The 18,617-nt window shown below is 41.6% G+C and overlaps 1 protein-coding gene across 2 annotated transcripts in view; it reads right to left on the bottom strand.

Moving 5' to 3' along the window:
- Window positions 1–1,728: 1,728 nt before the first annotated feature.
- The window catches only part of LOC126382820 (SUN domain-containing ossification factor-like), a 24,312-nt gene continuing 7,423 nt past the window's right edge, over window positions 1,729–18,617 (bottom strand). Inside the window, exons 4-24 of one of the 2 annotated variants that reach the window (XM_050032905.1) lie at window positions 17,761–18,008; window positions 16,426–16,527; window positions 16,092–16,233; window positions 15,887–16,004; window positions 14,813–14,937; window positions 14,621–14,688; window positions 14,427–14,534; window positions 12,852–12,957; window positions 12,465–12,485; window positions 11,899–11,954; window positions 10,030–10,112; window positions 9,850–9,915; window positions 9,688–9,753; window positions 9,418–9,508; window positions 6,658–7,986; window positions 6,481–6,568; window positions 5,241–5,345; window positions 4,493–4,650; window positions 4,027–4,106; window positions 3,833–3,888; window positions 1,729–2,426 (exon numbers count right to left, since the gene is read on the bottom strand). In XM_050032905.1, coding sequence (XP_049888862.1) covers window positions 1,959–2,426; window positions 3,833–3,888; window positions 4,027–4,106; window positions 4,493–4,650; window positions 5,241–5,345; window positions 6,481–6,568; window positions 6,658–7,986; window positions 9,418–9,508; window positions 9,688–9,753; window positions 9,850–9,915; window positions 10,030–10,112; window positions 11,899–11,954; window positions 12,465–12,485; window positions 12,852–12,957; window positions 14,427–14,534; window positions 14,621–14,688; window positions 14,813–14,937; window positions 15,887–16,004; window positions 16,092–16,233; window positions 16,426–16,527; window positions 17,761–18,008 — 3,684 coding nt within the window. In that variant the 3' untranslated portion in view covers window positions 1,729–1,958. The remainder of the gene's footprint in view (window positions 2,427–3,832; window positions 3,889–4,026; window positions 4,107–4,492; window positions 4,651–5,240; window positions 5,346–6,480; window positions 6,569–6,657; window positions 7,987–9,417; window positions 9,509–9,687; window positions 9,754–9,849; window positions 9,916–10,029; window positions 10,113–11,898; window positions 11,955–12,464; window positions 12,486–12,851; window positions 12,958–14,426; window positions 14,535–14,620; window positions 14,689–14,812; window positions 14,938–15,886; window positions 16,005–16,091; window positions 16,234–16,425; window positions 16,528–17,760; window positions 18,009–18,617) is intronic. The other variant, XM_050032906.1, reaches the window with a different exon arrangement.

Here is an 18,617-nt window from a genome sequence, read left to right as displayed (position 1 = left end):
GACAAGGAGTCCAGTGTAGTTTTTTTTATTTCACAAAACTCGTTCGGGGTATCGGAGGATAAGAGCTAGTCGGAGTAACAGCTACACTTGAAGTGCATGGAACCCCCATTTTGAAAGTAACAGCTACACTTGAAGTGCATGGAACCCCCATTTTGAAAATGTAATAAAACTCCACTAATGCATTTCAAAAACGTCAGAACGGCTCGTCCATCGTAATCCAAGTGCCCTGAAGCTGCGGCTTGCACAATTGACTTGAAAAGTCATGGCGTGCTGTGTTTACGTGGCAACTCACGGGAGACTCGAGAACTAGCACCACCACTAGCCATCAGCTAGTCTCGCGCGAGTTGCCATATAAACACAGCACACCTGCAGGGCAGGCTAACTGACCGCGGTGAGAAATGATGCTATAAAAGTGGAGTAGATTACGTCTTCTCAAGTCAATTTTGCATGCCGCGGCTTCAGGGCACTTGGATTACGAAATTTTGCATGCCGCGGCTTCAGGGCACTTGGATTACGACAGAGGAGCCGTTCTGACGTACTGTCTGGATTTTCATTCTAAAGTGGCTATTTCCTTTAAGTACAGTAATTGAGTAAATGCACTTAGTTACATTCCACTACTGTTTTTTTGTGATATCCGTTCATCCAAAATTCTACTGTTTCTTTCCTTCTGCCAGTAGGTATAGCTTTGCTGCACTGGCCCCAGATGACCCATGGCGTCTGGTAACCTGTACTAGTGTTTTGCTCAGTATAATACAAGGAAGTTGATTGGCAAGTTACAGAAAGACAATACCTGCCAAGGGTAAGTAACAGAGACAACTTTGCAGTATATTTGACAGCACAGACCAAACACACGATTGCAGACACTTCATATCAATTACACTCAAGAGTCTGAGCTGCTCCTGGCCGTCAGTTTATGGTCCCAAGGAGCAGCTGAATCCTGTAAAATAAGTCCTTTATTTCCAGTGCCTTATAGGCATTGAAGTTATTTTATTAGATGTGCTGTCCTTTATAATTTAAGTAAATTATTGCTGCTACCTGCCTATTTGCACTATTGTATCATGTACATTTGTATCCCTTTGATTGTGTTATATGTTTTTGTATGTACCTATGCTGTGGTTGGGAGAAGCCAAAGACAAACTTCAACTGAGGTGGACAATAAAGTTTATTTAATCTTATCTAATCTTAATTTACTATTTCTATTTGCTCAAACCACTGGACTTAAGTGCAGTTGATGACAGATTAATCTCTTTTCTTGTAAGAATAATTCATTTTGAGGTTGAGTGGATCCTGTGTTTGAGATTATTCCAGCAAAATAAATTGAATTTTTCCCTTTATGTTGTTGCAAAAGACCGTCTTTCTTTCCATCATGGTCTCTGGATCAATAAGTTATAATAGAACATATCATGAAAAAGTTTCTTATTGTGATTCTTGTAGCTCTATTTTTCCACTGTCAGTATAAAAAATACTTTGATATGTCTTCTGTTTTTAAACCCAAAATACATTTTTGTGCTTTTATTCTGAAGGTGAGCGGATGACAGAAAAAGCCCTGTGCTTGTCCCATCAGCAGGTTTAGAACCAAATTTTTATGAAATAAAAAGATACAGATGGAAAACTGAGATAGGTGTTTAGCAAACATGAATCTCTTCACACTAGAGAAGCTGTTCACAGGGTCAGTGTGCAGCATGTTGATCATAAAACTCAATTGAATCACTCTGTTAGGGTCAATAGTCACAGTTTCCAAACCAAAGAGAAAGAGCTTTAATGGAAAGCTGGGAAGACATTTCTTTGCTGTGAAGTATAACAAATATAAACATCTGACGAGAACATGAACAGAAAACAAAAGTAAGAGTGAAGGGATTGTCTCATGTCGAAGCTCAGAGCTGCCTGTGGCTACACAAATGAACATCCGTCCTCTTTTGGAAAGAGCTGAGCAGTCAGTGAGAAGGAGTGGAGTCCCGTCAAACAGGACCCGAGAGGGCGACGTTCACCCCACATGTCCCAGAGCTTTGCTCCGTTTTCCTGTTCATGATGTCCTGTATGGTAGAGATGGGCAATGGTTCGCTCCTGTCCCTCCGTGGGGCTTGAAGAAAGTCTACCACCGCGCAGCTGGGCTTTGGACGCCTGCGTCTTAATGCCCGTTTCTCCGCCCGGGTCTTGGGTGGAGGGAGCCCGTCACAGATCCGGCTGCAAGCTCTGGTGATGCCACAGAAGGAGGGGTCGTCTGAATGTGACGAGCCCTCCGAGCTGACCTCTGATGGCGAGTCTCTAAACAGAGGTGGAAGTAACCTTTTTGTGAGGGGGGTGGGGTTTGTGGTGATGGGTGCACCGTTACACACAACAGCTCCGTTACACAGTTCAGGAGCTGCGTGAAAAGAAGGTTTCAGAGTCTCCACTTTCTCCATGGGTTTCATCTTACGGCGTCTCCTCTGTGTGGGGAAAGAATAGGGAGAAAGAGCTGTTAACAACTGTAATGCAACTAATTCATCTAGACATGAACTGATTCACTATTTTCCCAGATCCTATCCATTACAGATACCAGAGCTCTTTTTGCTTACGATTTACATTTCAAATTTTCCATTAAATTTAAATTCCAAAGCAATTTATTTGAACTAAACAGATGTAGGAGCGCTAATTGCTGTGGCAAAATTTCTATACATGAGTTCAAAAGTAATAAGAGAATTTCAAAGAGTGCAAATTGACAACTCCGTAAGATTTTGTGAGTATTTTAAATAAAAGTGCAGGAACTGTGTAGAGAAATAAATATCTACACTATCAAATAAGTTAAAAACAAGTGTTGAGCAGTTGCTATGGTTACCATGCAGAGCATTTGAATGAATCTTTAATGAGAGCACCATGAATGACTCTCACTTGTGACTGGCAGACTGATTCTTTTCACAGTATCGAACCTTTCAAGTTTCGATACTTTTTGTAAAATACGGTGTCAGTTTCTTTGACCCTGTTTCCACAAAGCAGTACAGTACGGTACAGTTCAGTTCGGTGCGCTTTTTTCCCCATTTCCACTGTGAAAAGTTGTGGATGGTACCGATTGAACCGTTCTGCACCGTCCCCATTTTTGGTCCCCCCTCTGTTGGGGTACCTAGCACACAGATCTGGTACTAAAAGGTGGAGCTGTGAACACTGCAGCCTGATGATTGGTCAACAGAGGACGGTCACTCTGCTCCGGGCCGAGCTGAGGCTGGTTTTGAAGCTCATGTAACCACTGTTCATACTGTGGAGAGTTTTACATATATTAGTAACTTATAACTGTAAAACTAAATGATGTTTTGCTGCCTCTCACAGCAGCTGGAGTCTGAGAAAAAAAAAAACTTAATTCACTGAGCCGACTGCCTGCAACTTTTAAGGTGGAATGTTAATTTGTAATGTTACTCAATGAATGAGTTGAGGACGTGAATCCATCAACACAGATCTTCTTTGTAGCGTCCATGCTGTGTCCACATTACCACTCACAGCTCATGAACATACTGCAGTCGAAAGAGCGACCATCCAAGGAGCATGTCAATGTGCCAGCGGACTCTCATCCGCCCAACGAGTTGTGGGGTTGGAGCAGCAACTCGACCGTGTTAAAGATGCTAGTGTAGCTAACTACAGTAGTGTCTTTGCAGCAGTCCCAGTACAGCCAGAGTCACATTCTTGGCCCACGTTTAAACAGCCATTGTAAAGGAAACGGCAAGCCAGTGCTCTGTGACTGAATGCCAGGCACACTATGCATGGAAACCAACATCAGACTATTGAATCTGGATCGCTACATCAATCTGTGACATCAGTCCCATATAATATGAATGAACTCAACTCAAAATTCATTTTTACACACCTTTCTGTTAGCTGGACAAAGACTCTGCGTCTCCTCTGCGTGCAGCATTTCAGGGCCTGTGAGCCAAAGACTGAGGTTAATTTCTACCAAGATGAAAAATGGTTCAGTTCTGGATTGATTAGCCGCTATCCGAGATGTATGAGAGAACCCTTGAAACAGATTACAGTGATGACACTTATGTAGTGGAACCGTACCTTCAGTGGTGGCGAGTGTGTGTATGAGTGGATAGGAAGCGCTCCTCTTCAAGCCCGTCTCATCACAGGAAGAGAACTGCCTATTAAGGTAACAGTAATGGTTGAGGAGAAAGACAGCGTTTAGCACTTTTATTAAGATATGAGTCATGGCTGTGTCATTATTTAAGATTCGAGCCGCGCTGCTCCTGATGATTAATTGTATCAATAAACTGGCTTAATGAGTAGAAGCCGTTCAAGGCACAGTAACCTCTGCCCATTAGCTGTTAGAGCCCATTTGGAGATGCCACTCAGCGCTTCTTCGCACTTACCCTCTCCACTAGTGCTTTTTCTTTGCCACCATGTACTTAAGGATACATTTCATTTTTACTCTGCTGAATCTTGTTATAAAGACAGTATTCATACATGGTAGTATTTGTCATTATATACATTTAAAGTCGTGAGTAAAACTGTATGATTGTCTTTCTACCTTTCAGGACAGCAGTAGGTGTAGCTTTTAGGTATGGGTGGCTCTGGTTCTGCGGTTGGAGAAATTGTGTTGATGCGGCAGTGGTTGACACACAGCAGCAGGCCAAGACACAGACACACCACCAGAGACAGCAGAAGGTAGTTCTGCCTGTCTGCAACCTAAAAGAAAGAGCACTGATTATATCCTTGGCGAAACAGCCGCAATGTCGGATGTGACAAATGAGAGACAGAAAAATACATTGAGGAAAATCTGTGACTGAAACAATGCCACATGTACACATTCAGATTTATATTTTTCTTATCTATATTTATCTTATCTAATTTGTATTATTGTCGCACTTTTATCCTTATTTATCACTCAGTCTCTTTATTCTCTTGCTTCTGACTCTTGCAGCTGCTGTAACGTGTGAATTTCCCCAGTGTGGGATTAATTCTTATTTTATGATACATGTATTTCATAGGACTGTAACAGTTCTTGTATTCATTCATTCATTCATCAATCTGTGACTCCTAAAGCAGGGTATGAACCAAACTGTGACTTTCATGTACCGTTAAACCCCTGGTATTTCGGAAGCTGAATCAGTACCAACAGATTAAGTGGCCTTAAAGATGTTTCTCAATTTATGCGTCAGCCCCCATGTGTCACCGTAATGACTTGTTCCCAGGAAAAGACTAAATATACTCAGTTTGATATCATGCTAAAAAACTGATTACAGATGAAGGCTCTGTGCCTGCAGCGTTGTATCTACCTCATTCTGCAGCTGGCTGACTCTGACAGACAGGTTGAGAACCAGCTGAGTCACATTCTCCAGCTGGCCCTGCAGCATATGAATGGACTCAGTCTGACGCTGGTCCTATGGGACGAAAAGGACAACAAATTAAGCAACCACACACACAGTCACATCACTGAAATGGTATGTTATGGTTTTAAATATTTGAAGGTATTGTTTTTTCTGTAAATTTGTCACTACGAGTGAACATTTTTACATGCAGTCATTTGACTGATTGCTAATATAAAAATACTGATTAGTGCAGCTTCAAACTTAAAGCAGAGAGCTTTTGGAAAAATACATTTGAAACTTAGAAGCAGCTAAAATCTGTGACAATGTTGTATTCAGCCTAGGAAGATTTTCAATTACATTCTGAATCAATATAATAAAGTAGTTTTGGGGCAACGTCTCAAAATTAGACAAAAGTATCTTAACGTTAGGGATGCACCGACTGTGAAACTCTGGGACGATACCGTCATTAAAAATAACAATTTGGTGTTGTTGTTGCTTTGTTTTTTTCTAATGATGCTTCCTGTTTGCACTCTGTCCCTCTGCTGCTGTCCTGTTGCAAATTTCCCAGCTGTGGGACGAAGACAGGGTTATCTAATCTAATCTTATAATTACTTCTCTAATATCTATTTCATATTTCTTTGAAAACAACAAATTTCTCCATCAAACAACTGTATTTATTTAAGTTTCTTACCAAAAACTACATTTTACTTGATTATATTTGAACACATCATGATTACATGCTCATTTTTACTGAACAGAGCTTGAACGCATCATAAAGCAACTCAATGCAACGTCTATCGGCTGTTAGTTTGTGCTAACAGCTAATGTGAACTAGCTCTCCTCCTGTTGATGTCAACAAGGATTTGTCGTTCACAGTGTAGCATTAACAGTGAGTTTATCGCGTCTTTTCGCCCTGAAGGCGTCCCGAGAAGGATCTGCGTTTGTCTCAAACACATTTTCTATTGTCTCCAGGATGACAGGACACTGTTAGTGTCAAGCCCCGCTTTCTAGCCTGCTCAAAATTGATGTGACCCAACAGAAAAGCATCGGCCACTGCCATCTGTGAATGTCATCCCATTTGCAAATAAGCCGATAGCAGTCAACAAGGCGAACATTGACTGATACTGATGTTCTGCAGATAAATCGGTGCATCCCTACTCTACATGGCAACTGTCTGGACTAACATTTGTGCTCCTTAATTGCTCACCTGCTCCTCTGCTATTCTAGACGTGTTCTGGAGTTTAATGATGGTTTTGTTGAAAGCCTTCTGCATCTCCTCCATCTGCTTTCGATACCTTGAATCAAATCATGCAGGAAGAAATCTTAATTTCAGTTTTTACTCAGTTTATACATGAACAACAACAACCATCTCCCCATCTCTCACCTCTGGCTTAGCTGCTCCAGGTAGCGTCCACTCAGTGACATGTTCATCTCCAGGGCCTTGATGCGGTTGTTGAGTCTCATGAACACAGACTCCTTCTGGCTGGAGCCGTGCACTGGGTTCCCGTTCTGCTCCGTGCCGTTGGGGGGCTCTGCATAGATGTCTGAGAGGGACGGTGTGGTAGGCGAGGAAGGTTTGCCAGTTGATGATGTAGTGATGTCTTCGGCAAAATCCTCGATCTTATTTTCTGTGATGACCAGGGGACCACCAGAGGGCTCAAGTTCTGTAATGGTGTCTGGAGCAGGGTGGGTAGGCTCAGTGGGAACAGTACTACTGTCAGGGACAACTGGAGGGTCAGGGTGATGCTCTAACTGAGGGGGGGTGGTGGGATGGAGAACTTGGGATTCATCTGTCTTTTCTGGGGTTTGGATGGGGGTGTTTATCTCTGGTTTAGAAACCTCAATGTCAGACTTCTCTGTTGGTGCCACTGAGGCGACATCCACTGTGGCACTGACACCAGGTTTTACAGAGACGGAGCTACTAAGAGACACTGAAGGCTCAATGTGCTTCTCTTCAGCCAGCACATCCTGGCTCTTTTCTGGCTTCAGCTCCCTCACTGGTTCCTCAGAAGACAGCTGTGGTGTCTCCACAATAGGGGTAGCTTTGGCAGAGGATAAGTCAGTGGCACTGGGTGTGGGGAGGTTCGAGGTTTGACTGGGCTCCAGCAGAGGAGGTTCGGACATAGACTCTTTATGAGATTCGACTGTTTTCCCCGGAGGCGTTTCCGCCGGGCTGGCTCCGCTCTCTGGCTCCTGTTCAGAGGCTTGTTCTTGTTCATGGGGCTGGTGTACCTCACTATGGTGCTGCTCGGGTTCAGGGCAAGCAGATGGGGATGGGGGTAGGTGCCAAGTGGGTGTTTGGATGGGAGGAATCGTTTGCTTTCTGTTCACAATTTGGCATCTCCGTTTTTTGGAGAGCAGAGCTGAACACTGCCTATGCAGATACTCCTGGAGGGATGCTGCACAAGAGCACGAGGAAGAAAGAGAAGGAAGTAGTGAACAGTAGTTCTGGATTTTTTGTTGTCGCTTATGTTGATCCCTTTTCTCCTTTTCTTCATCCAACTCCTCCTCCTTATCCAAAAGGATGATTGTAGAGCTGATGGGCTCTTCTTCATCTTTCTCTAAAGGAATGATTATTTTTTCCTCCACTGGGGGGAGCTCTTGTTTGCTTGTATCTTCGGTAGGCGTCTCTGGCTCAGAGGTCTCTGAGGATGGGGCTACAGTTTCAGGGATATCAGGGTCTGGTAAAACCTCTTCCACTTGTGTGTCTGGACTGGAGAGAAAAGAGCACATACAGCAACCTCTTCCATTATTTCACAAAGCACTGGTTAATGGAAAAGCAGATTTCAAGATATGAGAAGCCAATAAAAGATACTAGATTTGACAAAGCATAACTACTCACATTAGTGTGTAAGGTTTTCATTTCATACCACTATCAGCTTGCACAAACATTCCAACCCACACACAAATAGACTTGTAAATGTGTATGAGATTTTAAGTCTCAAAGCATTCATGACAGTAGGTCACATGTATCATTTTCCCTCCCTTCTAACATTATGAATAACATTTCAATCTGTCAATATCATGAAATTAAAGCTGGGGTAGCCAAGTTTTTTTTTTATTGGCATCATTTCATATTGTCCTTTGAGCATATTGTAATTAAAGTGGTCTGAGAAAAAACTCGACTTCTGCACCTCCTCTTGGCTCTGTTTTCAGGCTTTAGAAAATCTCGCCTGTGATGGGAGATGTTGGCCAAAAAGTTGCTATTCCAGCAGTGGCAACAACTCTACACTGCAATGCAAACCCAACAATGGAATATGGACTTATCCAGAAGATGGTCTAGCAATAAACTAAATAAACTAATATTGGCAAAGTGTTTCAGAGATGGAGCGAAAATTTTGCTAACAGTTTAGCCTTACGCTAACCAGAGCCAAAGGCACATGGCTAATGCACAGCTGCAGCTAATTCAAGTTCATGTTTATGTAGCTAGCAAGGGGCCTTGAATCACAGTCTAGCATCTGAAAAGGCTTTTCAGACACAGGCCTTCAGTTAGAGCAGCTGCAGCAACTTGAATTCAGCTAGTGCAAACCCCAAACTTTCTGTTGCTGCCATTACACAGGTTAGACCTGTCACTGCCACTACCTACCAGCCCGCTGTGACCCCAAGCGCTGGGGATTTTGGGCTGGTTGAATTCAAGTTGCTACAGCTGCTGACTGAAGGTTCGTCTCCAGAGCTGTGGCCCGCTCTCCTACCGACGACATGGTATCCTAGTAGCGGGGAGAAAGGCTGATGGACCATGGGGTGCACTAGCTAGCTAATTCTCACAAATTCTTATTTGTGGTCTGATAAACAGCGAAAGAGCAGTGCAAGGAGGGGCTATGTGAATTGATGCACCGCATGCAGCTCTACAATGAAATAAGATTTTACCCATTTTAAATAGCAAGAAACAAAAAACAACAAAGAAAATCAATATATGGAATGAGAAACACTGGGTTACTGTATGAAGCATGTGCGTATGCTTGTGCTCGTCTGGTGGGAGGGGCTTCTGACAGAGAGGGTAGAGCTGCAGGAGGAGTGTGAATTTTTTCAGAAACCTACCTACCCCATCTTTAACATTAAGTCAGTTTTACTGTAGAGTTAAGGTTTGTTGAAGGTTAACTTAAATGTTATCAAAGATGTAATCAGGCTCATGACATGTACTCACACTGAGGTGAGGTCTGTAGTGGTAGTTTGAGGGGTAGTTTCAAGTTGGGATGATGGCTCAGTCATGTTCACTTCCTGTGATGAAAGGTTGCCTAAAAAACACAAATATGTTGCCAACATATTGTCAACAATTGAAAAGTCAGGAAAGTAAAATAGTGACTGCATCTCTTTTAAAACACAGAGGTTGTAAGACAAACTACTGGGCAGAGATGTAAAGTTGACTGAGGTACAACTTAATTATTACTTGTTATTATGAGGCAGATTGTGTTACCTTGCATTTCTGGGCTTCCACCGAGAACATTGACGGCAATGTTATTTACCATGTTCAAGATGACATCTGAAGAGAAAATGTATACACCAGAATTAGAAGTCAGGACAGAGATCATTGCAGACATCTGCATGCAGCAGAAATCTATCTGTTTGCTATACTTACCCTTTGCTGATCCAATCAGGTTCTTGGATAACTTGACTTCACCAGGTGCGTATCCAGGAGGATAATCTGCAGGGAGCAGTGCATTAAACAACACACATCAGTCTCATGACAAAAATTTAAAAGGATGATAATAATAATAATAATTCCAACTGAATTAAATATGATATTATCGGTTCTTACCCAAATCATCATCCTGATCATCTGGTCTTTCTGCTGGATCAGCGATCTCCTCGTACTCTTCCACCATGCTTGTGCCAAACACCCTGGCAACATCAAAATCATTCGATAACCAAGCTCATGTAACAGTGAAACATAATCTGCCTTATCAGCCACTTAAAAATAGTCCATTCCCAAGTCTTTAACAGCCTGCAGGGGGCAGAGAGCTACACTGAGAGCCTACAACACACACACACACACACACACACACACACAGGTCATATACAGTATGAGAGAGTCCTTCAACAGCTGCTCCTTTTCTCAACATGAGACCATTTCAGTATCTGCCAACTTTTCTGTGTGCAAGTTTCAGACAGATTTATCTCTACATTTTGTAGAGACCAGCTGCTAACAGTTGCATCAGCTCTCCTTGTTCCCACCAAGAGGTTTGACAGCGTGGTCGGGGGTTAGGGTGAACTGACCACATGCCAACTATTACACAAACATTTTGGATAACGCTCTTTTAAGTCAACTAGTTTTGATTGAAATATAAAATAAAAACATCTACATCCTGCTTTTACTGTCATGGGCCCTATCTTACACGCAATGCGGAGCTGCTGTCCAACTGGCCATTAAGAGAGATGCTGCGCACATTTACACACGAGGAGCAGCGTCCCTTCAGATTGTTTCAGAAGCTAAACATTCAGCTCTGTTTCCTCTGTCAAGTTTATAACTACAGTTTGTAGTTTTGCTGCTTAAATGTTCCACAATATTTGCTGCATTACTTTCAGCAGAAAACCGCTTGCTTCTCCAATTTGCCGAATCTGCCATGTAAATACCAGAGATGACAGTGTGACTGGTTGAATTCATGTTACACCCAAAACACACCTACGTGGGGTGACTGAAAAGTTTTGAGCCTAACCCAGAAAATGGGTAACTAGGCAAGCCAAATTATATTTTTTATAATCTACTACCTTTCTTTATTATCAATAACCATGTTCATGTTTCGAACTCTTCTTGTTTTATTTTTGCAGATTCTTGAAGTGAATAGTGGTCAGTGATTTGTTGAAAATAGAGAAACTGGAATATCATGCAGTGATCAAATATCTTCATCTCAAAGGAATGTCACTGTCTGAAATCCACCAAGATATGCTCAATACTTTACATCACAGCGGCCCTTCATATGCCACAGTCAAATGCTGGGTACAACAACATCAAGTATGTATCTGTATCTTGTTTTGTTTCCTTGAGGTCATTCCTCGTACGATTAACTAAAGGACTAAATACAACTCTTTTGCCCCTTGCGCCTTACTTTGCACCCAGTTAATGCGCCATTTGTTTAGCAAAAGTGGAGCTGGACACGCCTTAAATGCACTTGGACCATGAACTTTAGACCAGTGGTTCTCAACTGTATCAGGGTCCAAAAATGGGTCGCAGGTCCTTCTAAATGGACCACAAGTGACTTGCAAACGTGTGAAGTTTGTTAAAAACAATAAAAAAAAATTAAAAAAACCCACTTAATTTTAAAAACAGTGAATTTCCAGCACAAAGCTTTTATTTTGAAGTGCAGTTTCCTGCTGGAGAGTGAGTGACTAACCGATAGCGACTTGACACAGACAGTAAACTAGCTCGACGACACGGCCAAACAAAAGTATGACACTGACTGTATTAAACTGTGTGGACCTTGAAGTAATGACTAAGGAGAAATCTGGACCACATGGCTAGACCAGTTGGGAACCACTGCTTTAGTCCATGCGCTATAGATGGTTAAAATAGCACCCCATCTTTGTTCTCCTAGGAAGGTTTCTTACTTCCTTTTTAAAACAGCTTACAATATTAAAATCTTGTTAAAAGTATGTTAGAAAAACTTGACATTGCCTGAATACCACATACCTTATGAGACTGAGAGGGCAGAAATGTTCAGAGCCAAAGTGAGAGACCAGCTCTACCTAAAAAATAGAAAAAAATGTACCATTATTCAGATTTTATATGGACACGAGTGTTGAATTGTACCGCACGCACATAAAGCCTATCAGCAGTGTTTTTTTTGGGTTTTTTTTAAAACAGCAAAGCAGTGATTTTGTTTTGTTGTAAAATCAATACAATGGGTTGATTGGTGATGAGAACATGAGGAACATCTCAATGTACAGTAACTGGATCATTTGACACACTATGCTTTATTCATTTGAGTGACAACTGGTGGGTATCATTTCATCTCTTATCAAATGTTTATTATGTGTCATATGATTGACAATAAAGTTTGAGTTGAGTTGAGTTGAGATTGTATTCACAGAGTATTCATTAAGAGTTAGAGTTAGAGTGAGTTAGCAGCTAGCACAGCAAGTTAGATCTGAATGAGTTGATCACACCATTTAGACAAAAGACAAAAACAACATCCCCCTCCACGGTTACTATTCAGCTCGTTCAACCACAGACCTCTACAAGAAAAGCAGGCTAACCTTTATGTACTTGGTGAACATCTGAAGCAAGAGAGACAGAAAAAAGAGAAAAAATTAAAGAGATGTATACATGCATTCAAAACAGGACCAGAGAGTGGATGCTGGCTTTTATTCGAGTCACTCTAGAGGGGAAAATGACCAAATGTTCAAATCTAGAATGAAGCTCTTATACACAATAATGTATCATATGATCAATGTTGAAACTGTTACTGCTCTACAGACCATACACAATGTAACTATAAGGAAAAAGAGGAACAACAGTGAAGGGGCCAAACTTCCAGTCAGAGAGTACGTGAACGTGTACAAAACAGCTGAATAGTTGCATTAAGAGACTACTCTAGCATGTAATAGAGACAGAGACATTGTATTCTAACTAGATAAACTCACCTTCACATATTTAGCATAGAGGTGCTCGTCCAATGGGAAGCTCTGGACTGTGCGTTCATCCCGGGCATGAAAGGTTCCCAGCTTCAGCCACTTGTTTGTCGGATATCTACAGGAGCAGATTTACACAACGTGGTCAGTTCAGTGAGTTTGTGGAAGTGTCTATAATGTGAATATCTGGATATGAAATGTTTGTCTGCAGTTTTCTGTAGTGGTCCAGGTAATAGAGATGTCTGCCTTCTCTCTGCGATATAATGGAACTAGATGTCACTCAGCTTGTGGTGCTCCAAGCGCCAAAGAAATACATTTGAAAACTCAACAGCAATGTCTAATCACGGTGCGTTACGAATTGCATACCTTATCTTTTAGTAGGTATTACAACTGTCCTAAAAAAAGTACATAGTGCATGCAGTATGCACACAATCGAGACATGCTACTGTCTCATAACATTACAACCTCAACTTTGACTCTAAACTCGCCAGAGACGGAGCTCAACCCGGAGAGCTCTGATGTCGCTATTTTGCAACAGGTAATAACTGCATACATTGTACATTCTAATATATTATATTCACGATGGTAAGATTACATGGGCTATACATTTCTCTGTTATTATTATATAATACTTAAGCCCTTTTGTTGTTGGTTATATTTATGATTATCTTATTCAATTAAGCAATTAATGCTCCTATTGTTACTGTTCGACTGGTCATCAGTCACTTAAATGCGCCGTCATCCATCATTGGCGCTACTAACATCTGTCAATCAGCTTTTAATGAACTGTCACCCTGTAATATTTTTTTGCAGCTCAGTAATTGTGACGTATTGTCCGCTGCGCAGTGGATTGTGGGTCAGAATAGCCAGAAAAGCGCCCAACTGGATGTAGCAGAACATCCTGGTATTTTTGGCACACTGCATTTAACATACTATGTACTGGGGCATACTAAATATTCCTCTGGTATACTATATAGTATAGGTATGGGTATTGGAACGCACGATAAGTTTATCGCTGAGTCCAAGTGGACGTTTGTGCTAAATAAGAGTAAATTCCCTCAAGGTGTTCTTAAGATACCATGTTCACGAGAATGAGACGGATGAGCCTAAAAACATAATGCCTCTGGCCACGGCTGGTGTAAAAAGGCGCACACTTGCATTGTAGTCGCAGTACAAGACAGCATTTTGGCACATATGTGAATGCACGTAGAGGAGTGTTCAGAAATGCTGACTGCTTACAAAAAACTTTATTAAAAATATCAAATGGCAGGGAAAATTGGACTTATATTGATTTTAATAGCTTTCCATGTACCGTATGATTGATCACAGAATGTTTTGATTTCTTCCTGTGGTGGCAAAGATGTTAGAATTGAAAACAGTGTGACGCCTATTCATTTTGAAAGTGAAACAGCAAATGAGGAAATATCAACACCACCGTCCAATGGTGTGACTTCACATAATGACTGGCTTTCCTCTTTATAGGGCTGGCCCCCGCTTTACTGCGGTTCAGCCGAAAGTAAATTAAAACAATCTCAACATTGGTAATATACTGGTTGATACTGTATGTATAGTAACTGCTGTGCATACCTGTCACTGATGGAGACGAGAAAGTCCTTGGGCGTAGAAGAGAATAACTCAAAGTTAGCGATGTCCAGCTGCTTCACCTGGATGGGCTCACAGAGCTCAATGATGAACCTGAGCGAGAATGAGAGACAAGGCTTCAAAAACTGGCTTTAGGTGGTGCTGAGAAGAAATGCTCTTAGTTCTTTCATACTACATACCAGATTTTATTACTACAGGGGTTTAACATGTACAAGTCCATGTTCTCCCTCAGTATGGCTGAAGTGCTCTGTAAGAAACAAAATCACTATGCGTTTATATTTGTCATTATGTCAACATCTACCACAGTAGGCAGATTCCTCATTCGGATGTGGTATCATATATACATATATATATATATGTATATTTAGTACCTTTGCCTCTGGGTTAGCGCCAAGGATCTTAGCTCCACACTCCACTGAGGCGTAGTTATTAAAGTTCTTCTGGACCTTCTTCACCGTGTGAGGAGCCCCGTTGTTGGAAGAATGAGTAGACTGAGCTTTTGAGAGGAAGAACATTATAATTAAGTTTTAAAATTCAGTCCTTGGGTTCTGGATCATCACTCTTAACACAATTTAAAGGAATACTTCAACCCTCAAAATTAGCATTTGTATATAATTTACCCGCCCTGTGTTACAGTGAATTCATGAGGAATTTCGTGCATGCCTCCATATGACCAAGAATGCAAAAACTAAACAAAATTTTGATAAAGTGAAATAAAAGGGGGCCTGTACCTCCTAAATATCATGTCCTTCTGTTTGCACAACTCGTGCAGTATAATCCAAGACTCATTTATCCAGTTCTATGCTCAGTACTTCCCAAACAGACACCCTTTTACAACAGGGAACTGAGCGAAAAGTGAAACTTATCTAAGCTCTCTTCAATGCCAGACTCCATTGACAAAAGCAGTAATTTTAACTAGCTGACAAAGGGAGGTGACGGTCTACTGCTGCCCAACTACTGATAGTTTGTTTGTGCTATTGTGTGACTTTGGTGTTTTAAAGGGTTAGTTCGGATTCACCAAAGTCACACAAACATAAATAAACCAACTGATCGAGGCGGCAGTAGACCAGCAGCTCCAGTGTAAAATTATTGTTTTTGTTAATGGAGTCTGGCTTTGGAGAGAGCATAGATCTATTTCACTTTTAGCTCAGTTCCCTCTTGAAAGAGTTGTCTGTTTGGGAAGTACTGAGCATACGACTGGATGAATGAGACTTGGATTATACTGCACAAGCTGTGTGAGAGTTTGATAGTTTTGCTGTTGTTAAACACCGACCCTTACGATTCAATTCATCCATATTATTTTCAGTTTTTGGATTCTTTACGCACCATAGAGGCAGGTGAGAAAAACAACCCTGTCTTCACAAATTCAACTGAACACATGGTGAGTAATTGATATACAAACGATCATTCAGGGGATGAAGTATTCCTTCAAAGGATAAACTTACTCTTTTCATTCTCGACCTCCATCATCTTCCGCGTCCACTCATCAAAAGTGGGGATGTCCTCGGGGTCTTTGCTGCTCGGACTGGAATCTGTGCCTGTGGTAACAGGGGAGCTCGGGTCCTGTCAGAGATAATGAGAAAATGAGAGCTGGGGCACCTCCTTTGGTGGAGAGAGGAAAATAGATCGCACTGTATCTGAGTTCCTTACCTGCTTTTTCAGCATGTGTGAGGTGTTGGCCTCTAGAGGCTGTGTGCCAGGACCAGTCTTAGAAGTCAGAGGTGGGTCCGTGTGGGTTTTAGTACCTGCAGTGTGAACATTGGAAGTGTTCTCCAGAACAATTGGAGGACTGCTGTGGGAATGGAAAACAAAGCAGTGTTGTATTGTGTCAGAGCCCACTAGACTTTTCACTTGAACTGCAACCAAACAGTGTTGTGGTCAGGATCACAGCTAACAGTTAAAGCCAACTTGAAAACAATGCAAGAGAAATGTTACTTAGATATTTTTAGCTCACAAAGTAGGGCACACGATTCACTGTACCCACCTATCATTGTCATATGGGTTCTTCTCCTCCTCACAGTCAGCTGGAGGCAGGTCAGAATCAATGACCTCGGGTGCAGCTACGTCAACCGCATCATCTGAAACACTGAAATTAAAAAACAATCCATGTTACTCTTTTGAAGAGCTTTCATTTGCAGAAAAACATTAAGGAAAAATAAAAGATCTTGCTCACATTTTCTGAAACACCAGACTCAGATACAGCAAAACCGTTTCGAGAGGATTTTTTCCAGCAGTGGTGCTGACGTGCATTTATTTTGCTCTGCTAAAAGATAATTAGTGCGTCCACTGACAGCAGAAGGGCTTTTAGACAGATGTTCGTACTAGGGGTGGGCGATATGGCCCCAAAATATTATCTTGATCATTCAGGTTGAGATAGTTTTACATGTTAACCAGCTGCCTTCAAATATTCAGTAAAAACTAAAATTATCTCTCATTTCTTTACTTTGTAAACAACAACAGTAACTCAGAGTGAGATTCATATTCTGTATACAATATGAATAGTTCAACAAAATAAAATCTACCACAAATTACACATTTAAACATCTCCCAAATACAAAAAATGTCCCCTGGGATCTATATATCTATAAATCAACAGGTGATTTACTTCTTTTAGTAAAATCCTAAATGACTGAGTTGTTTTTTTCCACCTGGACCTTTATGCTCTGCCATTTCTCCTCTAATCATCACGCTGTAACCTGTGACAGGCTGTCATGATACCACAACTATCACACATTCACATATATGGAGTTTTTTGTCGAGCCGCGAACATCACATAAGTTTACATTTATGACAAAATCACTTGACGACACCGACTCCTGTGTGTGCACGGTGAGAGAGGAGAGGAAGAGACGCTGTGCTGCTGCCAGAGGAGCCGTTGAATGAGTTCCCTCTGAGCGGTAAGTCATTAAAAGAGTCTGAGAAGTCCGGGGCTGTTCATAAAACATTCAGGACGCCACAGTTTATTCCACACTACTGAAGCTGCTTCTCTTTGTGGAACCTCCGCGGAGTCGGTAATAATTTAGCTTTCAGCCATGCTTGTTGTTGCCGTGGGTAACAGTATGATGTTATTATGTCAACAAGCCGAATATCTCATGTGTGTCATGATATGAATTTTTCATTTGATATCAAAAATTATACTGGTATTATCATCACCAAGATGTTATATTAGTGAGTTTATTGCATATTGGGAGATTTTTACATAGCAGCTAAACTACTTATACATAAAGGGGAAGCACTGCAGCAGAGAATGCATTTTGGTGCCATTTTTCCAAATAACTGACTGACTGAATGAACTGAACAGAAAAAAAATTAAACAAACCTGTTGGTAATAATATCTTGCTTATCTGGGATGTTGTCCTGAAGGTTGATGGTGTTTGCATTATCTTCAAGCTCAGCAGCAAGTTCAGAGACAGGGTGAGAGGAAGGCAGCAGTGATGCCTGGTCTGGAGTGATGGAGGTTTCCGGATGCTGATTTTCAGAGCTTTGCTCAGGTTCTGGTTCAGGTTGTGAAATTCCTTTGTCTGCCTCCAGCTCTTCTTCTACAGCAGGCTCCTCTGCTTCAAAGGCCTGACGGATAAACAGAGAGATATCTGAGCTGTGGAGGAAAATGTTAAAACAGTTGGCCCATTAGCCAGAGTTGGATCTATCAGCCAAACACTTAGAGCTTCAAATGTTCCAGGAGCCATCAATAAAAAGGACTGGGTGGTACGATGCATATGAATGCTTATCCAGGTCTTAAACTGTTGTGCTGCTCTGGAGGAAACCAAATGCTAAAACCCTTTAAAAATCTTACCTTACACATCTAATTATACTCACGTGTATTAAGGAAACGTCACAGCACATCATTTATTTGTAGTCTAAGTTAATTTTTAGGGGACTGTCACATCAAAGTTTTAAAGGGATAGTGCACCCAAAAATGAAAATTCAGCCATTATCTACTCACCCATATGCTGACGGATGAAAATTCAGCCATTATCTACTCACCCATATGCTGACGGAGGCCCTGGTGAAGTTTTAGAGTGCTCACATCCCTTGCGGAGATCGGCGGGGGGAGCGGCTAGCACACCTAATGGCAGACGGCGCCCCAGACTAACGTCCAAGAACACAAAATTGAATCCACATAGTATCTCCATACTGCTCATCCATAGTGATCCAAGTGTGCTGCAGCCGCGACAT

Source organism: Epinephelus moara, chromosome 21 (genome assembly GCF_006386435.1).
Source record: "Epinephelus moara isolate mb chromosome 21, YSFRI_EMoa_1.0, whole genome shotgun sequence".
Lineage (NCBI taxonomy): Eukaryota > Metazoa > Chordata > Actinopteri > Perciformes > Serranidae > Epinephelus > Epinephelus moara.
This window is presented reverse-complemented; position numbering and strand designations above follow the sequence as displayed.